This window comes from Squalius cephalus (genome assembly GCF_949319135.1).
Source record: "Squalius cephalus genome assembly, chromosome: 7".
NCBI lineage: Eukaryota > Metazoa > Chordata > Actinopteri > Cypriniformes > Leuciscidae > Squalius > Squalius cephalus.
Genome location: NC_137128.1, coordinates 17,376,246 through 17,403,567, shown reverse-complemented (window position 1 = coordinate 17,403,567; position 27,322 = coordinate 17,376,246). Strand labels below are relative to the sequence as shown.

Sequence of the window (27,322 nt, the reverse complement as noted above, 5' to 3'; positions counted from 1 at the left end):
ACGCGCTATTATTATGTTTGAGACATTAACCACTGGTCGATGACCATAATGTTTGTATAAACTGTAGGTAACAACTGGTAAAATGTACATTTAGGTCATAAAAAACGTAATATTTTCTTCTCAGCCATGTCAACAATTATCCGTGAGTGAAATCACCTCCCATCTGTTGTCTGATTGGCCTTTCGCAAGGATTCCTGGGTAGTTAAAGTGCATGGAGCCTGCTTCTATGCGGGCTTCATGGAAGACCGCTTCAAGGGTACAAAGGGGGCGCTGCTGAGCACACTTCAGAGCGGTAAAATGCTGAATGGGACGGCCTACGGACTCGTAGACTCAGCGAGCACGCGCAATTCAAGTCCACGAGACCGAAAGTCTGCATGAAGTGCGCCATTTGGGACAGGGCGTTCACGCACTTGCAGAGCGTATGTTTCTGGATGGCACGTAAGTCTGGAGTAATGAGTTTAGGTAAAAGGGAGCAGAGCCAGTGGTTGTTCTGTAGGCAAACATCAGTGACTTGAATTTGATACGAGCAGCAACTGGCAACCAGTGCAGTTTTGTGCGGAGAGGAGTGACGTGTGCTCTCTTCGGCTCGTTAAAGACCATTCTAGCTGCAGCATTCTGGATCAGTTGCAGGGGTTTGACAGTGCAAGCTGGAAGACCAGCCAGGAGAGCATTACAATAGTCCAGTCTGGATAGAACAAGCGCTTGGACAAGGAGTTGTGTAGCATGCTCTGATAGATCCTCCTAATGTTGTATAAGGCAAATCTGCAGGACCGGGCAGTTCTAGCAGTGTGGTCTGTAAAGTTCAAATGATCAACAATCACAACTCCAAGATTCCTGGCTGACCTTGATGGAGTTATGGTTAACGAACCCAGCTGAATGGAGAAGTTGTGGTGTAGTGTTGGGTTGGCCAGGACCACAAGCAGTTCTGTCTTCGCAAGGTTTAGTTGAAGGTGGTGGTCCTTCATCCAGCCAGAAATGTCTGTCAGGCAGGCTGAGATGCGAGCAGCAACCGTCGGATCATCAGGCTGGAATGAGAGGTAGAGTGTCATCAGAGTAGCAGTGATAGGAAAAGCCATGTTTCTGAATCACAGATCCTAGTGTTTACATGTAGATGGAGAAGAGAAGTGGTCCAAGCACTGAGCCCTGAGGCACTCCAGTAGCTAGATGTTGGGTCTTAGACACCTCAACCCTCCACCACACCCTAAAGGACCTACCTGAGAGGTAAGACTTGAACCACTGGAGTGCGGTTCCCGAGATGCCCTTTGTCTTTAGGATTGACAGGAGGATCTGGTGGTTAACTGTGTGTCAAAGGCAGCAGACAGATCCAGCAGGATGAGAACTGAGGATTTGGAAGCTGCTCTTCCCAGTCTCAGAGCTTCAGTTACCGAGAGCAGGGCAGTCTCAGTTGAGTGTCTGCTTTTGAAACCAGACTGGTTGTTGTCCAGGAGGTTGTTCTGTGTAAGAAAGGAAGATATATGGTTGAAAACAACGTACACTAACGTCACTGGTAGTTCCTATAGTGCTGGGTTTGACCCACTAGTAGGAGCTAATTTTGTTCCCCCTAATAAGGCGTTCCTAGAACTAAAATCATTCCCAGTTCCTGTGGTGCGAACATGCCAAAAAGCAGTTACTTCCGCCATTAGTTCTAAGAACTACGAAAAGGTTCCTCCGGTGCGAAAGCCGAAAGCTTAAATATGTTGGCAGTCTCAGATAATTTTGACGGATTACGACAACTTACATATTAGCCAGCTGCTCCTAAATTAATCACTTTTTTTAGTCTGTTTTGCATATACAGAACCTCCATCTTTCTCTCCTGCTCCCACAGAGGTACATTCAGCTTGGCTGTCACCCAGACTAAAATCACACATATCGGCCTGCGGTCTCTGAGGGAGATCAGTGATGGTGACGTGTATTTTTCTACGAATAAGAATCTCTGCTACACCAACCCTGACCAGTGGAAACGCCTCTTCAAATCTGAAGAACAGACTGCCAAAATATCAGGAAATGCTGATGCTGACATCTGCGGTAAATTAATTATCACAATAACACCTGTCAAAGAATTTCAGTTTAGCTCACCCCAAAAAATTACAATTCTGTTGAAAGTTTACTCACCCTTAATTGAAAGTGGGGGGTAAATCACATTATGCTTTTCTCCAAAACATGCTGGCCATAATTATTGGCTCCTTTTGCAACCTCCTTTTGCCAAGATAACAGCTCTGAGTTTTCTTCTATAATGCCTGATGAGTTTGGAGAACATCTGACAGGAGATCAGAGACCATTCCTCCATACAGAATCTCTCCAGATCCTTCAGATTCACAAGTTCATGGCGCTTCTTCTCTTCAGTTCACCCCACTCATTTTCTATAGGGTTCAGTTTAGGGGACTGGGACGGTCATGGCAGAAGCTTCATTTTGTGCTCAGTTACCCATTTTTGTGTTGATTTTGATGTTTGTTTTGGACCATTGTCCTGATGGAAGATCCAACCACGGCCCATTATAAGATTTCTAGCAGAGGCCGTCAGGTTTTGTTTTTTTTATCTGTTGGTATTTGCTAGAATCCATAATAGTCAAGTCAACACCTTCATTTATATAGTGCTTTTAACAATATAGATTGTTTCAAAGCTGCTTTACAGTGATACTAGGACATTAAAGTAACAGAGATTGTTTTGTCTTTACAGCAGCTCTAGAATAAAGTTATTGTCCAGCTAAAGTTAGCTTTGATTGATTCACTTCCGTTGCAAAGATCATAAGTTATTAACTTAGGGGCCGCTAACACGACACCGTTCTAACAGAAAACCCTTAATGCGCTCCAGCCGCCCATCCGCACAACAACAGTGCCTGGCGGCTCGAGAACGCAAACCTTGAAATAGGTTCCAAGGTGCAAGCCCTGAAAAAAAAAATATACAGACCCTTTCCAAAAAATTAGAATATCATGGAAAAGTTTATTTATTTCCATAATTCCATTCAAAACGTTAAACTTCCATAGATTATAGATTCAGGGCCCACAACTTAAACGATTTCAAGTATTTAGTTGTTTATTTGTACATAATTTGGGCTTCCAGCTCATAAAACCCACGAAAACAGGATTTCAAAAAATTAGAATATTACATGAAATCACACAGTAATTACACAGTGATACCATGGTCACTGAACCAGGTTTTGGTTCTTTTGGCAGTGTGGGCAGGTGCAAATCCAGCTGGAAAATGAAGGAAGCATGAAGTGCTCTGAAAATGTCCTGGAAGACGGCTGCGTTGACTCTGGATTTAATAAAGCACAGTGGACCAAAGTCCTCTTTTCTGATGAGAGCAAATTTTGCATCTCATTTGGAAACCAAGGTCCCAGAGTCTGGAGGAAGAATGGAGAGGCACACAATCCAAGATGCTTGAAGTCCAGTGTGAAGTTTCCACAGTCTGTGTTGGTTTGGGGAGCCATGTCATCGGCTGGTGTTGGTCCACTGTGCTGTCCACTCAACGCAGCCGTCTACCAGGACATTTCCAGAGCACTTCATGCTTCCTTCAGCAGACAAGCTTTATGGAGATGCTGACTTCATTTTCCAGCAGGATTTGCACCTGCCCACACTGCCAAAAGAACCAAAAATTGGTTCAATGACCATGGTATCACTGTGTAATTACTGTGTGATTTCATGTAATATTCTAATTTTTTGAAATCCTGTTTTCGTGGGTTTTATGAGCTGGAAGCCCAAATTATGTACAAATAAACAACTAAATACTTGAAATCGTTTAAGTTGTGGGCCCTGAATCTATAATCTAAGGAAGTTTAACGTTTTGAATGGAATTATGGAAATAAATAAACTTTTCCATGATATTCTAATTTTTTGGAAAGGGTCTGTATATATCTCTGGTCAAGATTTAAAAACGCAAACCTGTGAAAACGCTGACGGCGTGCACATACATATTACGCATTCAGTCTATAGGTATGTGCGTTTAAATATATATGTGCGCTGGCGTGTAGTCTTTCTTTACAACTTGACCTCAACAAATTACTTGTCTGGCCTTAAAAATCTATGTTACAGATAAACATATATATTAAAAAGTACTTGCAAATAATACAATAGTAATTAAATAAAAGGTCACCTAATTGAGTACAATTTCATTACTGGTTCTTAACACACTTAAATACAATTTTAAAAAGTGCACTTTGTAATAATGTCAAATTAAGGTACATTTTATATCTTATTTGAATGTGTGTGTTACAGCGAGTCAGAGCAGCACATGTGATGAGATGTGCACGACTGATGGCTGCTGGGGTCCTGGTCCCACTATGTGCTTCATCTGTAAGCATTACAGCCGTAGAAAACACTGTGTGGCTTCCTGTAACCTCCTGGCTGGGTGAGTGAGACTATTATGCCTTCTCAGTTGATACGTTCAAACTCGAAACAACAAGTGACCAAGTCTCTTAAAGTCCCCCTGTAGTCAATAATTTATCCCTTAAAACTCATCTTTGATCAACAAAATTACATATTTAAATGCTTGTTCCTTGAGTTTTTTATTTTTTATTCAGGCCTTAAAATAGCTTGACTGTAACTCTAGCTCGATGGTGTTTTATGCCCCCAATGGCTCCTTAGAGGCAGCTAACCCTACCCTCAACCTTAAACCTACCCATCCCCTCGCTGCCTGGAAGGCGACGTTGGGGGCATAAAACACCAAAGACCGTAACTCTACACCCTTGCCTCATTTAGTATATGCGGTTCTGTGAATATGCAAATTAGCCCCGCCTCCACTCACTCACACCAGCTCAGAGATCCACTTGTTGACGATCACACGTTGACGTGATTGGTTACAAGGTAGTTTGTGAAGTCAGAAACACCAGAGATTTCAAACCGCGTTTTTGAGACTGTTTGGTTCACTGCAGTTTTAAGGAGAAAATACTCAGCAATGGTGTTGACTTATGTATTTGCACATGGTTTGTCTTAAAGCATATTAAAAACACCACATAGACCAGGGTTCACCAATCTCGGTCCTGGAGGGCCGCTGTCCTGCAGAGTTTAGCTCCAACCAGCTCCAACACCCCTGTTTGAAAGTTTCTAGTATGCCTAGTGAGACCTTGATTAGCTGGTTCAGGTGTGTTTAATTGGGGTTGGAGCTAAACTCTGCAGGACAGCGGCCCTCCAGGACCGAGATTGGTGAACCCTGACATAGACAAATAAACAACATTAAAAACGTGATTTTCACCACAGGGGGACTTTAATACAAACACCTAATTAAAATTCTCTCATCATCTGACATTCCAGATGTGTATTACTTTCCTTCTTCTGCAGAACACAAAGAAAGATTTTGAGAGAAATATTTCCACTGTCACAATGCAAGTGAAGAGTGACTGAAAATTTGAAGGTCCAAAAATAACATTAAGGCAGCATAAAAGTGTTGTGATTTGTGTGGACGGACAGATAATATAAAAATCTCTATAAAATTATCAACTCAACTCAAATCAGGATTGATGGATGGATGGATGGATGGATGGAAGATCGATTGTGGCCAGCTTTCTTTTTTTTGGTCTATTATTGAGAGGATATTATATTTATTGAGAGGAATGTAGAAATAGGACAGGAAATGTTGGGAGAGTATCTGAAAAACTATTTTGTGTATTTGAACTTTTGGTGTCAAGTGATTATTTGGATATATGATGATTTAAACTTTGTCAATATAGTGATCCTCGTGAATATGAGGTCAACAAAACGTGTGTGGATTGTGATCCTGAATGTCTGGTCAAGAATGAAACTCTGACCTGCACCGGCCCTGTAAGTATCAAACCAAACCTACAGCTCTGCTAGATGTTCTGCTAGATGCCAGTAAACAGTGTTTATTCTTATATTTGAAATTGCTGATGGCAGCACACCAGTCTCTCAAACCAGTGTTTTCTGTCCCAGTAGTGTCCTGGAGACACATCATTAAATTCACATCACTAGAAGACTGTGGAAAAGTTGCTTGTTTCCATCTAATTTCCAACTTTTGTCCAGGGACCCGACAAATGTACATTCTGTGCTAACTACAAAGATGGGCCGCACTGTGTCCCACGCTGCCCGCAAGGCGTACCTGGAGAGAAAGACATACTCATTTGGAAATATGCTGACGAGAATCGCGTGTGCCAGTCCTGTCATGAGAACTGCACCCAGGGGTGAGAGAGGCTTCATATACGATGCTTTCATTTGAATGTAATGACATGAAACGATCATTTGTGTGATTCAACCAGGTTCATTAGGGACTGCACTGCAGCATGTACTAGTTGTGATTTGTTGGATTTTATGTTTTGCATTGCAGATGTACTGGGCCTGATCTGAAAGACTGCAAAGATTTCAAAAGGTAAGATGTAAATCCGTCCTATAATGCTTTGGGATTTTCCAGAAATGTGATGTATACAACAGCGTTCATCCGGTAACACATTATTTGGTGGTCCACTTTAGACATTCTACTAACTATAAGTAACTTTGCAACTAAATGTCAACTAACTTAAGGCTGGCCCACACTAAAAGATGTTTAAACTCTTACCAGATTTTCAAAATGTGCAAGACAATAAAAAAATCTGATTTAACAGCTTTGTTCCTGTAGCACTCTATTATACACTCGTCGCAATGCAGCGCCAGGCGCGACGCAAGTGTTTTTGGCTAGTTTCAGCCCGACGCAGTTTTCATTTTCACATCCTGTGCCACGTTGTTTAAATAGCAAATGCATTTGCGCCCTTGGGCGTACTGGTCTGAAAACGAGGTGTGTTCAAGCGCATTGCTGGCGCGTTGCTATTTTGAGACAACTGAAATAGACTTTTTTTTGTTATTTAAAGAGCGCGTTAGTAATGTGCGACTATAGGCGGGTGCACAACGCACGTACACTTTGTCCCGTAGATAGTCTGCTCTTTAACCTCGCGCAAGAGCAGATCCGTTTCCTCTCTGGAGAAGCGTTCAGTTTTTTCGCTTGCAAATTGCGCCATGCAAATAGCGAATCCGCCATGGCGCGAGCGCAACTGGCTTTTAAAGGGAATGGGAGATGAAACTCTGATTGGTTTATTGCACGTTACGTCCAAAACACACCCATTACTCATTAAGAGAATAGGGACAACCCTTTTGGACCATGCACCGCGTCGTTAAACTAGCAAAAGTGGATTCGGACACAACCTAAGTGCACTTGCGCCCTGCGCTTTAGACCATGCTCTTAGATCGTTAAAATAGGGCCCCTAGTGTGTGGAGTGCCACGATGTGACTAAAACATCATATCGCACCTCAACAGATTACATTCACAAACAACCAGAGTCCCGACTGTGAACACAGGAAATCTGGCAAAAATTCTCGCGACCAAACGTGACTTAAAGTAAGCAAACATGGCAGACAATGGGCAAGAAGAAATGGCGATAATAGTGTTTGGACTGTTTTTTACAGAAAATGAAAGAAAAAAAAGAAAAAGGTTTGGATGAAGTCGTGGAGATGGCGTTAACATGGACTTTATATGTTACAGCGCGAGCTAGAGGTGAGCTCGCTTTCTGATTGGGTATCGTTTCGTTTCACGTGACAATCTACAGATTGCGTGCGCGTTTGTTTGTTTCTGAATGCTAATGTTCAACACGTTGGATGGATATTTACGATTTGAGATTGGTACAGCTCCGGCGTTCTTCCGAGCAGATTCAGTCACCCTTAACACATCTCACACCACAGGAAAATCTATAAGATAATCTGTAGAACCGTCAAGATTATCGGGACTTTACCTAGGATTGTCGGAAAGGGAGAATTGGGCCCAAAATCACTCCAAATATCGTTCTGTGTGTAACCAGCTTTAATTGACATGTATAGTTGCAAAGTTACTTAAAGTTTGTAGAGTAGACTGCTTAATATCTTCCCCAACAGACATTCTACTTACTATAAGTAACTTTGTAACTACTTGTCAACTAACTCTCATTAATTTGCAACTACATGTCAACTACCATGTCAACTACCAGTTAATAAAGCATTAGTAATATCTGCTAACACTTTATTTTAATAGTCCACTTTAGACATTTTACTGACTATACGTAACTTTGCAACTACGTCAACTTATTCTACTAACCCGAAATTTAAAACCCAACCTTAACCCAATCTACTAACAGTTTATTACAGTCTACTAATAATCTAATGAGAGTTATTTGACATGTAGTTGCAAAGTTACTAATAGTGAGTAGAATGTCTTATGTGCACCATCGAAATAGTTTCTGTTGTAAAATAATGAGGCTGTGAATTAGAAAATTTTTTTTTTTTTAAAGATACAGTAAAAAGGGATTCTGCATTAATTACGTTAAAAAAAATTAACGTGTTAAACTGAAAACAAATTTTATGCTAAGGGTCTAACATATAATTCATTATTTCAAATAAAAAAACTGTTTTACCCTTCACATCTAAATGAATTAATTTACTCTTAAAATAGACATAAATGTTTTAATGTCTGACATAAAGTAAATAATTTTTATCCAATGACAAAAAAAAATTATATTTTAAACTCAAAACTGTTCAAATGGAATAAATCTCACAAATGCTGATGTTCTAAAGAAAGTTCATCATTAATAAGAGCATAACCACTCAAGAAATGTGTTAAGATTTAGTATCTTTGGTCAAGAGAGAAACTGGGGACCATGGGGAATGAGGGGACCATCTTCAACTACATGCAAAAGGTTTGTTACTTAATAATGTTCCTTTGGTCTGTAGTTCGGGTTTGCCCATGATTGCCGCTGGTGTGGTTGGAGGTCTGCTGGCGTTTGTAATCCTGGCTCTAGGAGTGGCTGTTCTTTTCCGCAGACGCCACATCAGAAGGAAGAGAACCCTGCGACGACTCCTGCAAGAAAGAGAGGTCAGACCACAAGACAACCAGGATATAAATATTCTGAATATCTACTGTTAAACATCCAAACACTCACAGAAAGAAGAGAGTTGGCAGAGTTTGATGTCTGCGGGAAAGAGCTGAATGATTTATAGCTTCAGAATAGAGTCAGATATAGTAACTTCAGACAAGCTGAAAGAATGTGAGATTACAGCTGCCGGTTTGCAGCTGTAATGTCAACAGTCTAGTACGAAAGCTGAGGGAAATCAGTCATTGAGGCAATAGTGTTCGTGAATACAGGCAGATCCGTGTCACCCCGTGCTCGTTGGAGGACAGGATGTGTGTTTGAGTGTGGAGGGGAGGTTTCCTGACTCTGTTTGTCTCTACAGCTAGTGGAGCCTCTGACCCCCAGCGGCGAAGCCCCCAACCAGGCCTTGCTGCGAATCCTCAAAGAGACGGAGTTCAAGAAGATCAAAGTGCTTGGGTCCGGAGCTTTCGGCACTGTGTATAAGGTGACTGACCTCTCTTTAGGGTTGCATATGTGTATGTAAATATTTTTTTTGTGTTTCCTCTTCTAATGCCTTCTCAATTTTCTGTACAAAATTTAATTCTTGACAGGAATGAAAACAAGGCTGTGAGTGAAAGAAGTACAGTGCATTCAATGTATAGCACTGTTGTTTAACATATCGATTGTTCAGCTGATAAAACGTCTTTCGAAAAAACTTGAAAGTTGTGAGTTGTGAAAATGACATAATCTAGGACTTTTATACAGTGCTTGCCATTGTAAAGAATCTACATGTAAGTCTATCCCTCACAGTCTCGTTTTCATGTGTTAAATTCAATATGGTGTCTAACCTGGCTAAAGCCGGGTCCATGACTGCACGATATCAGACGATTTTTGCACAATCCGTTTGACTTAAGGTGTAGTGGTGGTGATTCGTAAACGTCAATTCTTGCGTTGGGATCAAGCGGCAACCTTCCGGTCTCTCTTGATTCCAACACGGAAGTGACTTAAACTGCAATTCATCGACTGGCCGCTAGAGACAGGCTCCAAAAGAGAGTCAGTCCCCCAAGCTAAAATGCCCAACTTTACTGCAGAAATATTTTGGGGGAATTTTTTTTTATAACTCATCCGTTTAAATTATATTATGCCTTAAAATTCTGCATAATTAAGGGCGTGGCCACTTGAGTGACAGGTGGATTGTCGCTGATGTCACTACTGATGCCGTTTGTCTGCCGTCTGTTAGCCGTCATGTCACCTCAGCTAATCCCGCCTCTTAGTGTCGCTTGTTCCGCCTTCTCGATGACATCACGCTTGTTGTTAAAGATGCGATGTGTAGTCTGACTTTCTTGTCCGCAACAACAATTTAGGAGTGAAAAATCGCATAACCTAAAACACTGACTATCGTAGAAGACAAAAATATTATGTAGTCTGAAACCGGCATCTAGGTCTATTTGTTGTTGATTTGTAGACGTAAACATTATAACTTTATCTCAGGATGATTTCAGCTTTGAAAACTTGGTTACAAAACACTGGGTGTTACTCATAAAATATTAAGACAAATATATGTTGCTGCAGGGTTTGTGGGTTCCAGAGGGAGAGAGTGTGAAGATCCCCGTCGCCATTAAGGTCTTACGAGAAGCCACGTCTCCCAAAGCAAACAAGGAGATCTTGGACGTGAGTATTAGAGTGTGAATTGAGGTGTTTATGTCATATCTGTTTTTTTTCACTGTGACTCATTGTCAGTTTACTGCTGTCAATACTGCATTGATAATTAAAGCCAAATATCTTAAAGGGATAGTTCACTTTGAAATAAAATTTTGGGATGTTTTAGCTTACCTCAAGGGCATCCAAGATGTAGGTGTCTTTTTTTCCGCAGTAGTTTCAATTTTGATATTTTTAGGTCAAACCATTCTTGTCTGTCAGTCATATAATGCAGGTCTGTGGTCACTTTCTCAAAGAGCATGCACAGAGTCCAAATTAAAACAATTCCCCATCGTCCAAATTAAAACAATTCCCCATCGTCCAAATTAAACAATTCCTCATCCTAAGTACACATTGATGGCCTAAGACACGAAACGAGCGGTTTGTGTGAGAAAACGAACAGTATTTATATCGTTTTTTAGCTCTTGTACACAACCACGTCCAAGTGATCTGAGGGCGCGCGCGCATCCTGGTGTGTGACGTGTGCGCAGACTGCTGCATAGATATATATATACACTAGACGTCGCTCTGTGCATTCTCTTTGAGACAGTGACCATAGACCTGCATTATAGGACTGACAGACAAGAACGGTTTGACCTAAAAATATAAAAATTGAAACTACAGTGGAAAAAAAGACACCTACATCTTGGATGTAAGCTAAAACATACCAAAATTTAATTTCAAAGTGAACTATCCCTTTAATGTCAGCATGAAACGGAAGTTGCGATAGTCTTTTCTTTCCTATCCGAGTAAAACGGCTTCTCGAATAAGAAAACATTTAGGGCTGGACTTGATTTTGTCCATTGGGAATTGATTGGATGGTCGTGGTTTGCTATTGGTCAATCTCATGGGATTGACAGGTTGCCCCGCCCTCACGCTAGTAAACACGTCATCAGAGAAGAGAAGAGATGAGCTGCAAGAGGGAGGGAGTTATTTTGATTCAAGATTACGAGAGAACATGAATTAAAAAAAAATAATGATGTGCACACCCTTTACCAAAATGTATTTAATTAAAATACATTTATTTCATACTAAGTATACTACAAAACCATTAACATATTTACTGACTTTTACACTTGAGACTTACTGAAATAAATCTTATAATTAAACTTTATTTGGAGTACTACTTTATTGCACGATGCACATTTCTTAATATTAAGCCTAACATGTGTTTAATATCTCTATTATGATCTCTGTATAAAATCAGTGTTTAAACACAAGATATTTAAAGTGTACCTAAAGTATAATTGCGATAGTTCCACTTTAGTGCCATCAAATATATTTAAGTATATGTTTAGTTGGACCTCCGCACTATTTCTGGATAACTAAAGTACATTAAGTACAAATTTAGTTTTTACAATTTAACAGACTAAGTATACTAATTTAGTATACTAAAAGTACAATTGCAGGGTATGTTTTATTAAGTACATAAATATGTAAATGTGTTTGTAGTATACTTAACATAAAATAAATGCATTTCAAATACATTTTGGTATATTTGTTTTTCACTAGGGCAGATAAATAATTTAATATTGCAATATTCCATTTAAATCAAGAATTATTCGTTTTGATTTTTATGGTGACTTTAAGGCTGGCTGAAATTGCGCAACAAATGAAAAAGCTGACTGTTTGATTTAGTGTTCAGAAACAAATCTTTGTCACACTGACCCAACAAAACACAACATCTGCAGGAATTTGTTGTTTGTGAACTAGTGAACAGTTTAAAGTGGATAGATACCAGAAATTTAATTCTGCCTCTTTAAATGTCAAAGTATTAGATCAAATACTAATTAATAACCAAATAGTATTTAAAAAAAAAACTTTCATGAAAAAACCTTTCAGAAAAGTTGTTTGTTAATTTTTTAATAAAACAATATAAATATTAGAATGATTTTTAATCACTTTGTGATTGTCAAATGTTACAGTCTACCAGCAATGAACTGACTTCATGCAAAAAATGTTGGGAAATGTTTTATTGTATATTGTTGTATGTGCTAACTACTCAAGCCTGCTTTAGTTAGTGAATGAAAACATTCTGTACTTTTTTTTTTTTTTTTTTTTTACTTTTTTAACATTTGAAAGTTGGCTATGTATTTCACAAAAATCAAACCCTTTTCTTTACACACTCTGCTTATACAGTGATAATTCATGCATCTGCACTGTGTCTGTGCGATCCAGTTAATTATCTCAGTAAACACAGACAGTGAAATCTGTTTTGTCATTCCAGTTAAGATAATGATTGTGCAGAAAAGGCCTCAGTCTCCAGTGACAAGCGCAGCTGAAATCTACTGTATATAACATAACCTTGAGGGTTGATACATAACAGAAAACTTCGACCAGGAGGAGTGTAGCAATGGAGGAATTCCTGCTTTTTGCATGCACCCAGACTCAGAAACGGTCTTGTTTTTCTGTTGCGAACCGAAAGAATGTAATTTCCTCCAGGATTCTCTTTGGTTTGTGAGGATGTGGCTGAACAGACCACTTCTCAAGGACACTTTAAAGATAACTCATCTATGGAAACACACAGTATAACCTTTTGAACGTCTGCAGAAACCGAATCCTAACAGATCTGCAGTAGTTTTAATGTTAGAAATAAAAAGAAAAAAAAAATGAAATTGATATCAGTCACTCCCTCATTATCTGAAAGGAAAAGGTTGTTGGTATTGGCAGCTTTGAATCACCTAGGGAAAGCCCTGTGTATTGCCCAGGGTTTGATTTGTTATGTTCCTAGGTTTTTATTTTCCTGAAGCACTTTCCTTCTGAACTCCAGGCCTCAGTTCCTACAAATATTTTCGAATGCGCCCAAGGCACCTCATTTGTTAGTTCTACGGCTTTAGGGACTGTAAACAGCCGCAGGATTTGTCAGTGTTGCTGTATACCATATACAGTGTGTTGCATGGGTTCTGAGCTCATTTGTTTGCATCTATAGGAGGCCTATGTGATGGCCAGCGTGGAGCATCCTCACGTGTGTCGTCTGCTCGGCATCTGCCTGACCTCCACCGTCCAATTGATCACCCAGTTGATGCCCTACGGCTGTTTGCTGGACTACGTCAGGGAAAACAAGGACAACATCGGCTCACAACACCTGCTCAACTGGTGTGTGCAGATTGCTAAGGTGAATGGATTGTGTCTTTCATTGTTTTTGGAATCACTTCCATTGTGATAAGCAATGAGTCATTTAATTTGATGATGAACAGATGGTTTGGGATGTCAGTTCTTTGTGTTCAGTACAATTAACTATTCAAAAGAATGATTTAAATGTATTTTTATTATTTTAATTGCAATAATTTATTTATTTATTTAAGATACAATTATTAATCAGTATAATTATTTGCAATTCATTTTATTTGTGATTAATTATTAAGTGATGGGGCACCCTAGTTTAATTATTAACATGTCCCAGTCATGTTCCACCTCTCTTCATTTCATTTTCATTTCCCAACTGTCCTATATAATAAAAGGAAAATGGGATTTGTTTAATACATTGTGTTTAAAGCGGAACTAGAAGGTGTAAGGAGACATTTTTAGATCTGGAATAAATTGATATGCCCATTCAGGCTTCCCTCTGGTGATATTAAACCAAGAATAGGTAATACCACTCACAGATCTGTACCACTCGAAAATATTCAAAATGTGAAGTCATGTCTCTTTTCTGAAGTGCAAATCAGTTACTGTGAGGATTTTTTTTAAGCAGACAGGACTTTTTTTGATCCTCGCTGCTGAGGGAAGAACATTTCTTTTTTGAGAGAAACTTTGATCAGAATATGACTTGAAAATGTAGTGATATGATGACTGAACATTCTGAGAAAAGCTTGAACAAATATGTTTTCATCTTCTTGAATCCTGACTTTCTTTTTGTTTGAATATCATCAGTTCTCACAGTCATTCTTTCCATATCGGTTGTGTTTCCTATTATTCCCTAATGATCTACACAGTATTTTCCCCTTATCTGTGCACTTTTTTCCATCTGTGTCTCTCATCCATGACTCTGTATGCTGACGTAGTTCTGTTTGGATGTTAAAGTGTCCGTAGGTGGCTCGTAAACACTTTACACTTAGTCTTTTTATGATCGCATTACTAAAACTTTAATATGTGTAAAAAAAATCCTCTATCATTACATTTTCAGATGCTTTTCAGATGATATAGACATGAAGCCAATATTTATGAGGTTCCATTTTTGCCAAAAATAAGTTGACTTTGTGCTTTTGTCCTGGTCTACAGTTATTACCTACTTAATACTTAATAAATTATGTTGATGTGTATATTTATGTTGTCTTTCTCTGTCGTCCTTACTGTAGTCTAGTTCTGTCGTCTTCTTGTTCTCATATGAAAAGAACAGTGACAGACCACATGTGTCTCTGAAAAAGACTATTCAGAAAAGTTTTGATGGCATATTACCTCAGTATAATGAGGACGGCATATTAATGAATTTTCTTTCAACACAGAATTTTCGTTCCAGCTTGAATGAGGACATTATATTAATTCAATCAAGTGGACTAAAATCTTTTGCATCACTCTCTCTCTGGCTTTATTAGGGAATGAATTACCTGGAAGAGCGCCATCTTGTGCACAGAGACTTGGCTGCTCGTAATGTGCTGGTGAAAACCCCTCAACATGTGAAGATCACCGATTTTGGCCTGGCCAAGCTGTTAAACGCAGACGAGAAGGAGTATCACGCAGATGGCGGAAAGGTCTGTTATTTCTTTTTTGTGAGGAAGTGGATGTTGTTGACAGAGTTTTAGCAGTTTTTGATTTTACTAGATGAATAACTGTTCCTAAACTGCCCTAAAAACGAGTGAAGTGATTAATGTGGCCTTATTAGCAGGTAACGCATTATAAGTAATGCGAGTTACGTAATCAGATTACTTTAAGTAACTAGTACTTTAAGTAACTAGTAAAGTAACGCATTACTTTTACAGCTAAATATTTTAGTTACTTTTTTCAAATAAGTAACGCTAAATAATTTGTTTTCCCATTTATTAACTGACACCTCTCCTGTCAGTATTCCTCAAAATGAATAAAAACAGTGAAATGCAAACTCAGAATATTACACAAACCTGTTATAATTACATGTTAAATTACACAAATATACTTTATGTATTTAAGCTCACTTTATTAACCAATGTCTTTGCTACTGACCTTTGATGATCCAATTCAACCATACTAATATGCAAAAATGACTTTAGACATTTGCTGTATCCGAATTTGCATACTCTGTCCTAAATAGTGTTCAAAATTAGAATTGTTTTGTCCCAAATCATAGTATCTTTTATTCCAAAGATACCCAGATGGATGGTCTACTTTTTCAGGTTAGAATCTGAAGTGCAGATCCGTGCACACACTGGGGATTTGATTAGAACTACAAACGCAAATACAATTTGTTAAAAAACTACAAACATGGCAGATGTGCGAGTCCTACGGTGAAGTACAGAATCAAGTCAAGTCACCTTCATTTATATAGCACTTTTAACAATATAGATTGTTTCAAAGCAGCTTTACAGTGATAATATGAAATTAATGGAACAGAGATTGTTTTGGCTTTACAGCAGCTCTAGAATAAAGTTATTAACACTTACACGAAAACAGAAAACATTTCATGCATTCTGATGGTCGCTCCAGAACGCAAAGGTTTAGATAAAGAGGTTTAGATAAAGGGGTTTGAGTGATTAATAATCAGTTTCTAACCTGATGAAAATATATTTATTCAAATTTATCCACATTATATTTCATCTGCAACAGCATTGTGAACTTTTGCAATACGTTTGGTCATTAACTTTTAAATGCATCATTATGCAAATTGCAAACACACGAGGAGAGTTCTCCGAATGAAAGACCCACGACTGGCAGATCAACATGCTACTACATTTCTCTCCGAAACGCTAGGAAATTAAATGGAATTGAATGTTGATGATTTCTACTGTGAAAAGATGATTGACAGGGCAGTTTAAACAGTGACAGGATGCATAAATAAGTGACAGAGCTGTCCGTTAAAGACGCAATTATGATTTCATGAATTATGGAGTAGTAGGCCTATGTCCCAAAGCCTGCCTACTGTTCTGCTACACACTCAAAAGTATGTACTTTTCCCCTCTACTGTACAGGCTTGAATTTGCATTTCCTTCAACCTGAGGCTTATTCATTTAACTTTTGGTGTAAAAGGGCCTTTACATTTGACAAAAAAATAGAACTTAAAAAAACAAAAAACAAAAAACAAGCAAGCCCAGGCAGGATGAGAAAAGGTAACACAAAAGTAATGTAATGCTTTATCATCCATGTAAAGTAACTAAGGAACACAATTGGTTACTTCTTAGGAGTAACTCAATGTTGTAACTTTCCCCAAGACTGCTTATAAGTGTCCTAACTATACAAGACTAATATTACTAGCAATCAGAAGTTCACCTTTAGAATGCGTCAAATGTGTTCACTTCCCATTTTGGCATTTAAAATAGAGATTTTATGTTGCCTTGTCCATCTATATCCTTCAACAGGTGCCCATAAAATGGATGGCGCTCGAATCCATCCTCCACAGGACATACACCCACCAGAGTGACGTCTGGAGTTATGGTCAGTAACAGTTCACTAATGACAGAAGTAAACGGTATTGCTTATTTCAGAAATTAAACTTTTGAAGTCAGTTTTACTTCCATGGACTTCAGAGTGAAAACGAAAATTCAGCAAGAAAATTATAGCAGGATTTATCCATAGGGAATTGCTTGGATCTGGAAAAGTTTTCTTTGGAAAAACATGCCCCAATGAACATGACCAGGAATGTGAATGTAGAAAATGAATAGGGTTTATGTTGACTTTATAAGATCTCTTTCAAAGCTGAGGATCTCTCAGTATTTCATGAAATTGGCTGTTTTTCAATGAATGATGCACTTCTCTAGGTGTGACAGTCTGGGAGCTGATGACATTTGGAACAAAGCCATACGATGGTATTCCTGCTAGAGAAATCGCAGAAGTTCTCGAGAAAGGAGAAAGACTTCCTCAGCCTCCTATCTGCACCATTGATGTGTACATGATAATGGTCAAATGTAAGTTTGAGTCATTGCTGTATTATGAAGTGGACAAGTTCTGAAACTTGAAGTCTTTGTCATCATCGCCTTTTATCCTTACGTTTTCATATTAAGGTTGGATGATCGATTCGGAGAGCAGACCTCGCTTCAGGGAGCTCATCGCTGAGTTCACCAAAATGGCACGTGACCCGCCACGCTATCTGGTCATTCAGGTGAGAGAAGCACAACTCTGATTTGTGAAGGCTCACTGGAGCATTGCTCACATCTGATCACTGTCACTGTGTTCCAGGGTGATGATCGGATGCATTTACCCAGTCCTTCCGACTCCAAGTTCTACCGCAGTCTGATGAGCGGAGAGCTGGATGAAGCCGTGGATGCCGACGAGTATTTAGTGCCCAATCAGGGCTTCTTCAGCAGCCCCAGCACGTCCCGTACGCAGCTGCTGCACTCTGTGGTAATGCACACACAAACTCACATTACTGCTGCCACTGGCTGCATATACAGCACATGAGACCCCTGCCTAACATCCGGGTGGTCATTTCAGACACCAGCTCATTTATAATGTACAGGTTCGATCTTATTATAAAAATATATATATAAAATATATATTTTCTCAATTAAAAAGAACTACTTAAAAACATGACATAATCAAACGTGACCGTAAAGATTTTTACATTGTTACAAATATATATATATTTTATTTATTTATTTATTTGTTTTTTTTTTTTTCTCTAGTCAACAAAGAATCCTGTAAAAATGCATCATGGTTTCCAAAAAAAAAAAAAAATATATATATATATATATATATATATATATATAATTTTTTTTTTTTTTTTTTTTTTTTTTATTATTATTTTTTGTATATATATATATATACAAAAAATATACACGGGTATATATATATATATATCCGTGTATATTTTTATTTATACAGTATAAAAATCATTATGTCTATGGAAAGTCCCCATAAAACATAAAAACGTGTGTGTGTGTCCAAAGTTAGAAATTTAGTTCATTTAGGCATCACAACTTCATTAAATACAGTTTGAAAATTACATTTAACATTTTTACATAACATTTTACATTTAAGAGCATGCACAATTAAATATCCAACACTGGCCAATAATACACTATTATACAACATTGTATTTTGTAATTAAATTACTAGTAGTAATTACTATATTATTTATATTATATATTATTTATATATTGGAGTGGTATTTGTTTTTAATGACCCTATAAGTTAGATTAAACCATCAAAATATTTTATATTTGATTAATTATGAGGAAAGAACAAAACACTAAACTTGGTTAAGGTATTTATCTGGCAAAATTATTTGGTAAAAAAAGGTAAACTACAGCTACATGTTTTATTTTAATTTGCAAAAAAAAAAAAAAAGAAGCTCACAGGAAAAAGCATACATTGACTACAGCGAAATCAGTTATTAATATTTAGTTGGTTCTCTCTTCTTTTTTTTTTTCATGTGTGTTATGACAGCCTGGCCAAAAATGATGTCCATGTTTGGACTGTTTCACTGCGTTATCACAAATAAAACAATTGACTCAACTACTAATTGCACATGTAGGCCAGCTGAACGCTCTCTGCGGTCCCAGTATCAGATCTGATGACAGTGTTGTGTGCTTTGCGCTGAGAAGGACACAGAGTTCACGATGCAGAGGCGTATGTACCTGGCCTGATTCTGCTGGTCTTCTGGCCTGGCCTCCTTCACCCACTTCCCGTTCCTCTGTCCTCCTCCTCTTCTCCCTCGCTTCCTCCTGATTAATGACCGTTCCTCAGCGTGAGGACTCGCCAGGCCTCAGCGTTCAGAGCGTGTCCTGGCCGCGCGCCTATACCTCGCTCTAAGTGTGTGCAAAGCTCCTTCAGCGTTTCAAGTCTGATTGCTTTCTCGGGCAACACTTGTTAAATTTTTTTTGGCAGAACGAAGGCCTTGAGCTCAGACGGAGTCTTACATAACGCAGGCGCTGAGGCATAGCCATTTAAGGCTGTAGTTTCTCTGGCAGATGGTAGCTTATTTAGCTTATGTTTCTTTTCGACGTTCCTTGTGTTTTATGAACATGTTTTGCAAAAGAAAACATGCGACATGCTTGCGTGAACTGCTGACTGGGGTTTGTTATGGAGCCTTAATTCATAGGCCTGGTTTGTTCACGGTGATTGGTGGTGAATACAAAGATTAATGCAGTCCTCAGTCATCTTCTTTACATGTCAGTTGAATGGATTAACCATTGTACAACAATCAAATAGAAATAATAAAAAAAGTAAAAACACTGAATTGTTAGAATCACCAGTACAATTCAATCAGGTTTCCAATACTCAATTTCACTTTTTATTAAAAAACTAGCTAAGACATTTTGTTTGATAAGACTATTTGGTTTGTTACAAATATATACTTGCTTTTTAGGGGTTGATACTAAACACATGACTGCTTTTATTTTGTTTCAGAGTCTCAACAGCAGTATTGGGAACTGTCACAGAAATGGGGTAAGTTACTCATGTCAGACATCAAGACACTGTGTCGTATTGCTTGCTTGCACCATCAAAAGAAAAATATAAATAGAGAATGTATTTAATAGATTTCAAGATTGCAGTAGCAGTTCACAGTGATTATAACATGTGCATTTCAATTTGAATTTTAATAAACCGTCCTGACACTTTTGCCCATCTGGACTTTTGGAACATATATTTCAACCAGAGAATGTTCACAATAGATCATTTGAGATGTCCTGGAAATTAGATTTGTTTAGAAATGATGCCAACACTGAGGGCAGTAATTTGTGCAAAAATGTCTATAAATAAATATTTTCATGGTATGTTTAAATTATAATAGTTTTAAAACTTAGTGTGTTTATGATTTATTTTCATATCTGGGATTGAAAAACAATGGAATTTTTAATAAAAAATCAACCCATGGAACATAAAAGTTTGCAAGAAACACCTGCAAAATAAAAATGAAATCCAGGACAAAAGGTCCACTTATTACACAACTGTCCACAGCTGTGCTTTTGCAGTCTTCTACAAGCAGTCACCTATTGTTAATTACAGGAAATGAAACCGATTTAACCATAATGACACTAATACACGTTTACTTTCTCTCAGAATGGTTTGCCGGCAAGGGAGAACAGCATGGTTCTGCGTTACATCCCAGACCCGACAGAACGGTTCCACGAGGGAGACTTCCAGCCCGCCCCAGGTTGGAATGGTCAGTCTCTTAAAATTAAATGCTGAATGAGGACCAAAAAGATATAAAAAAGACACTTTTTAGTTTATGGTGAAATGAGCACCTCTGTTGGTCAGTCTTGGTCTTACATTATTGTGGTATACTATGATGTTGTACTCTTAAAGGAACAGTTCACCCAAAAATGAAAATTCTATAATTTATTCACCCTCATGTAGTTCTAAGGCTGTATTTTTTTTTTTTTAATGGAGCACAAAAGGATATATTTTGAAGAATATTCACACTGCTTTTTTCCTATTGAATGAAATTCACATAGTAGGTCACACCACTTGTGGGCTGTATTCCAAGTCTGTGCTTTAGGAACAGCCTGAAATTTAAGTCTCTTTTCAATAAAATGGCCTCCAGTATAGCTTTCAGATCTCAGCGTATTCAAATTGCTCCATTGTAAACAGTTACGTAGCAAACATTTTTCAAAATATCTCCTTTTTTTCATGGAAGAAAGGAAGTCATACAGGTTTATATGGAGCCTCTACAGTGACATGGTGATGGAAAAAATATGAGATGGGATTTTATTGTTTTAAATTCATCCGTTAGGAAACTTTGCATTTGTTCCTAAAAGTTTTGTGTTCCCCCGAGAAAATCCGCATTCATTCGTAAAAGTTTTACGCTTGCCCAAAAAACTTTGTGTTCATTCTCAAAAGTTTTGTGTTCCTGGAGAAACTTTGTGTTCGTTCTCAAAAGTTTTGCGTTCCCCCAAGAAAGTTTGTTCATTTGCAAAAGTTTTGCATTCCCCTGAGAAACTATGAGTCAAATTCTCAAATGTTTTGCGTTCCCCCGAGAAACTTTGCGTTCATTTGCAAAAGTTTTGCATTCCCTCGAGAAACTGAGTCAAATTCTCAAATGTTTCGCGTTCCCCCGAGAAACTTTGCGTTCATTTGCAAAAGTTTTGCATTCCCCTGAGAAACTTTGCATTCATTTGCAAAAGTTTTGCATTCCCCTGAGAAACTTTGAGTCAAATTCTCAAATGTTTTGCGTTTCCCCCGAGAAACTTTGCGTTCATTTGCAAAAGTTTTGCGTTCCCCTGAGAAACTTTGTCAAATTCTCAAATGTTTTGCATTCCCCTGAGAAACTTTTAGTCAAAATCTCAAAAGTTTTGCGTTCCCCTGAGAAACTTTGAGTCAAAATCTCAAAAGTTTTGCGTTCCCCTGAGAAACTTTGAGTCAAATTCTCAAATGTTTTGCGTTCCCCTGAGAAACTTTGTCAAATTCTCAAATGTTTTGCGTTCCCCTGAGAAACTTAGTCAAATTCTCAAATGTTTTGTGTTCCCCCGAGAAACTTTGAGTCAAAATCTCAAAAGTTTTGCGTTCCCCTGAGAAACTTTGAGTCAAATTCTCAAATGTTTTGCGTTCCCCTGAGAAACTTTGCATTAATTTGCAAAAGTTTTGCGTTCCCCTGAGAAACTTTGAGTCAAATTCTCAAATGTTTTGCGTTCACCTGAGAAACTTTGCATTAATTTGCAAAAGTTTTGCGTTCCCCTGAGAAACTTTGTCAAATTCTCAAATGTTTTGCGTTCCCCTGAGAAACTTTGAGTCAAATTCTCAAATGTTTTGCGTTCACCTGAGAAACTTTGAGTCAAAATCTCAAATGTTTTGCATTCCCTGAGAAACTTTGAGTCAAATTCTCAAGTGTTTTGCGTTCCCCTGAGAAACTTTGCATTAATTTGCAAAAGTTTTGCGTTCCCCTGAGAAACTTTGAGTCAAAATCTCAAATGTTTTGCGTTCCCCTGAGAAACTTAATCAAATTCTCAAATGTTTTGCGTTCCCCTGAGAAACTTTGAGTCAAATTCTCAAATGTTTTGCGTTCACCTGAGAAACTTTGAGTCAAAATCTCAAAAGTTTTGCATTCCCTGAGAAACTTTGAGTCAAATTCTCAAATGTTTTGCGTTTCCCCGAGAAACTTTGCGTTCATTTGCAAAAGTTTTGCGTTCCCCTGAGAAACTTTGAGTCAAAATCTCAAATGTTTTGCGTTCCCCTGAGAAACTGAGTCAAATTCTCAAGTGTTTTGCGTTCCCCTGAGAAACTTTGTCAAATTCTCAAATGTTTTGCGTTCCCCTGAGAAACTTTGAGTCAAATTCTCAAATGTTTTGCGTTCCCCTGAGAAACTTTGAGTCAAATTCTCAAATGTTTTGCGTTTCCCCGAGAAACTTTGCGTTCATTTGCAAAAGTTTTGCGTTCCCCTGAGAAACTTTGAGTCAAAATCTCAAATGTTTTGCGTTCCCCTGAGAAACTTTGAGTCAAATTCTCAAATGTTTTGCGTTCCCCTGAGAAACTTTGAGTCAAATTCTCAAGTGTTTTGCGTTCCCCTGAGAAACTTTGTCAAATTCTCAAATGTTTTGCGTTCCCCTGAGAAACTTTGAGTCAAATTCTCAAATGTTTTGCGTTCCCCTGAGAAACTTTGAGTCAAATTATCAAATGTTTTGCGTTCCCCTGAGAAACTTAGTCAAATTCTCAAATGTTTTGCGTTCCCCTGAGAAACTTTGAGTCAAAATCTCAAAAGTTTTGCGTTCCCCTGAGAAACTTTGAATCAAATTCTCAAATGTTTTGCGTTCCCCTGAGAAACTTTGTCAAATTCTCAAATGTTTTGCGTTCCCCTGAGAAACTTTGAGTCAAATTCTCAAATGTTTTGCGTTCCCCTGAGAAACTTTGAGTCAAATTCTCAAATGTTTTGCGTTTCCCCGAGAAACTTTGCGTTCATTTGCAAAAGTTTTGCGTTCCCCTGAGAAACTTTGAGTCAAAATCTCAAATGTTTTGCGTTCCCCTGAGAAACTTTGAGTCAAATTCTCAAATGTTTTGCGTTCCCCTGAGAAACTTTGAGTCAAATTCTCAAGTGTTTTGCGTTCCCCTGAGAAACTTTGTCAAATTCTCAAATGTTTTGCGTTCCCCTGAGAAACTTTGAGTCAAATTCTCAAATGTTTTGCGTTCCCCTGAGAAACTTTGAGTCAAATTATCAAATGTTTTGCGTTCCCCTGAGAAACTTAGTCAAATTCTCAAATGTTTTGCGTTCCCCTGAGAAACTTTGAGTCAAAATCTCAAAAGTTTTGCGTTCCCCTGAGAAACTTTGAATCAAATTCTCAAATGTTTTGCGTTCCCCTGAGAAACTTTGAGTCAAATTCTCAAATGTTTTGCGTTCCCCTGAGAAACTTTGAGTCAAATTATCAAATGTTTTGCGTTCCCCTGAGAAACTTAGTCAAATTCTCAAATGTTTTGCGTTCCCCTGAGAAACTTTGAGTCAAAATCTCAAAAGTTTTGCGTTCCCCTGAGAAACTTTGAGTCAAATTCTCAAATGTTTTGCGTTCCCCTGAGAAACTTTGTCAAATTCTCAAATGTTTTGCGTTCCCCTGAGAAACTTTGAGTCAAAATCTCAAAAGTTTTGCTTTCCCCTGAGAAACTTTGAGTCAAAATCTCAAAAGTTTTGCTTTCCCCTGAGAAACTTTGAGTCAAATTCTCAAAAGTTTTGCGTTCCCCTGAGAAACTATGAGTTAAATTCTCAAAAGTTACGTAAACATTTTGCAAGAGAAAATGCAAAAGCCTAGGAAAACAATTTTTCCCCCCATCTCATATTCTTTCCCATCACCATGTCCCTAAATGGGCTCCATAGGTTTGGAACATCATGCTTTAATAGATGCTAATACCCTTAAGGTATTTTGTATGTAGATGCAGATTTACATCTTAATAAACTGAGAGAATAATTTAAATTTAAATAATTGACAGAATAAAATGTTTATTTAACCCATGTTGTCCTCTTTCCCAGAATATATGAACCAGAACAACTCACTGAAGTCCAACATGAACAACCCAATTTACCAACACCCAGGACCCCCCCGCACGCTTCCGCACACTTCATCGGCGCTGGACGAAACTGAGGAAGAGTACCTCAACTGCTTTAAAAGCCCTGCTGCTGCCGCCCCACCGGAGTATCTGAACACGTCCCACACGCAGCTCCTCTCAAGCCAGCCCTTCTTCAGCATGCGGGGCTTCAACCCCCAGAACAGCATTAACAACCCAGACTACCAGCAGGACTTCTGCCCGCTGGAGCTCAAAACACACACCAACGGCCACTTGCCGGCTGCGGAAAACGCAGAATACATGGGGCTGGAAGTGCACTAGCACATTCTGGAGAAGAGCAACTGTTAAAATGAGCCACTTTTCAGTAGGTAAAAGATGGAAGGACATCTATTTATAGTGGATACACAGGCAAAACATATCTCTGAGTCAAGGACAGAACAAGCTTTTCATAACCTTGAAAAGCTACCTTTCAAATGTGCTTGTTTCGTTCTGAGCTGGACTTGATCGACTGTGGCTCTCTCCAAATCTCACAAGAGACTATGAACGACAACAGGACTTGAATCTGTGGATGCCAGTAGAAACATGCTGGTGTGCTGAAATGGCATATCATGGAACAAGCTTGTCGACACACATGCTAAGACTGCTTTTAAGTCATCTGGTTTCAGGCTAGTCGATAATGTTTTTAATGAGCAAACAAATTACCGGGCTCAATAGTGTCTGTAATCATAAAACTTGGCAGTGGCCCCAGAAAGTGTTTGGACACTGAAGTCACATGTCTGAATTTCATTGCATTATAGATAGAAAATACCAAACCAAAGCAAACAAAAACTGAACGTGAGCTAAGTTTGACCACCAGAAAGTATCCAATACTTTTTGTCTGTGTCTTTTTGTGTGTGACATACACACACTATTGTTCAAAGGTTTGGGGTCAGTAAGATTTTTTATTAAACAAATCCATTTTTCTATGATGATAATCTTACATTGTTACTAAACATTTGTTTCAGATAAATGCTGTTCTTTTGAACTTTCTACTCATCAGAAACCGGAAAAGAATGCAGAATATATATATATATATATATATATATATAATAAGAAATGTTTCTTGTGCAGCAAATCATCATATTAGAATGATTTCTGAAGGATCATGTGACACTGAAGACTGATGCTGAAGATTCAGCTTTTACCACATGAATAAACTAGTCTAAAATATTTACAAATAGAAAACAGTAAATTTTAAATTGTAAGACTATTTCACAATATTGATGTTTTTACTGTATTTTGATCAAATAAATGCAGACTTCTGTTAAAAACATTTAAAAAATCTTACCAGCTCCAAACCTACACCTTTATATTTGAAAAAGCTGTATTTGCGATATATTTATTTAAATGTCCCTTGTTTTGATATTATGCTGTATAGGCTAATGCATCATTTTTTAATAGTGACTCAAGTGTGCAGATACTTTCTGTTGGACACTGTGTGTAAGCTGAACTCAGAGGCGGTTTAATGCCTCTCTGCTGTGAATGAAAGTCAAAATAGAGTTAAATTCTACATTTAACTGTTATGTTTTGCTGGAAACGTTGGCTGTGTGGACAGGGCTACGACGATGATCTGTGTATGGACAGAATTAGCCTCGTCCGAAGGCCCAAAATATGACTGGTACATGTACAGAACTGTAATATAAGGCTGACATTTGCATTATTGTATCTAATAGAGTATTTTATCCATTGTCATAAAAAAACACACTCATATGCGGTCACTCATATATTCCATTTCTGTTTGTTCGTCCATGTGTTTTCACCCCTCCTGTACCCCGCTTGGCTTTAGTAATATTAACTAATTGAATCACATATCTCACAGTCAGAACATATCATGAGCTTTATGATGTTGCACAAATCAAAGAAAAGTGGTTGAATATCTTAAAGTCACTGTTTTAGCTTTTGATCATTCTTTTGAAAACATTCGCGTTTGCTCTCAAAATATGGTGACAAGGTCCTTTTTCCTTTTTCCTCTTGGCTTTTGTTATATAAGAAGTAAATTCAATAAAGACTTCTTTTTATAATAGGTGATGTGTACATGATGCAATCAGGTGTGTTTTACTTGCCATCTAATCAGGGCTAATTCAATCAAAGCTGTTTTAATCATTAATTCTAATCATTTATAAGGTAATGCTTGAACTAAACAGAGAGAGTATGCAAATCACCTGCTTTTATGATCACAATGTTAAAGTTAAATGGTTTTAGTTCACCAAAAAAAAGAAAAGAAATTCTGTCATCATTTACTCACCCTCAAGTTGTTCCAAACATGTATGATTTTTTTCTTCTGCTGAACACAAAAGAAGATATTTTGAAGTATGTCAGTGACCAAACAGTTGACGGTAGCAATTGATTTCCATAGTATGGGGGAAAAATACTATGGAAGTAGGCTAAATAAGGCCCATCAACTGTTCAAAATATATTGTTTTGTGTTCAACAGAAGAAATAAATACATACAGGTTATGAGCACAATGACAGAATTTTCATTTTTGGGTGAAGTGTCCCTTTAAGAGAATACATTTTTTTTGTGGCTGAGTTGAAATCGTTGAAATAAGCAAGTTCATCATGTGACCGTTTGACTGCCATTGTGAAAAAGAGAAAGAAAGAAATAAAAAGTAAAAGTAACCTCAGAAAGCAAAGCACAATTTATTATGATACCTAAAAGAACAAGAAAAAATTATGTAAAGTCAGCTAGCAATTTACTTCAGTTATTAAATTTTAATTTTAAGGGTGGATACC

At 38.0% G+C, this 27,322-nt stretch overlaps 1 protein-coding gene across 2 annotated transcripts in view; it reads left to right on the top strand.

Moving 5' to 3' along the window:
• The window catches only part of egfra (epidermal growth factor receptor a (erythroblastic leukemia viral (v-erb-b) oncogene homolog, avian)), a 66,748-nt gene extending 41,665 nt beyond the window's left edge, over nucleotides 1-25,083 (top strand). Inside the window, exons 12-28 of one of the 2 annotated variants that reach the window (XM_079876017.1) lie at nucleotides 1,826-2,025; nucleotides 4,215-4,347; nucleotides 5,666-5,756; nucleotides 5,976-6,133; nucleotides 6,277-6,318; nucleotides 8,679-8,820; nucleotides 9,180-9,302; nucleotides 10,370-10,468; nucleotides 13,425-13,610; nucleotides 15,031-15,186; nucleotides 16,984-17,059; nucleotides 17,383-17,529; nucleotides 17,626-17,723; nucleotides 17,801-17,965; nucleotides 19,973-20,011; nucleotides 20,627-20,720; nucleotides 24,516-25,083. In XM_079876017.1, coding sequence (XP_079732143.1) covers nucleotides 1,826-2,025; nucleotides 4,215-4,347; nucleotides 5,666-5,756; nucleotides 5,976-6,133; nucleotides 6,277-6,318; nucleotides 8,679-8,820; nucleotides 9,180-9,302; nucleotides 10,370-10,468; nucleotides 13,425-13,610; nucleotides 15,031-15,186; nucleotides 16,984-17,059; nucleotides 17,383-17,529; nucleotides 17,626-17,723; nucleotides 17,801-17,965; nucleotides 19,973-20,011; nucleotides 20,627-20,720; nucleotides 24,516-24,871 — 2,305 coding nt within the window. In that variant the 3' untranslated portion in view covers nucleotides 24,872-25,083. Of the gene's footprint in view, nucleotides 1-1,825; nucleotides 2,026-4,214; nucleotides 4,348-5,665; nucleotides 5,757-5,975; nucleotides 6,134-6,276; nucleotides 6,319-8,678; nucleotides 8,821-9,179; nucleotides 9,303-10,369; nucleotides 10,469-13,424; nucleotides 13,611-15,030; nucleotides 15,187-16,983; nucleotides 17,060-17,382; nucleotides 17,530-17,625; nucleotides 17,724-17,800; nucleotides 17,966-19,972; nucleotides 20,012-20,626; nucleotides 20,730-24,515 lie in introns of both variants that reach the window. The other variant, XM_079876016.1, reaches the window with a different exon arrangement.
• The last annotated feature ends 2,239 nt before the right edge of the window (nucleotides 25,084-27,322 follow it).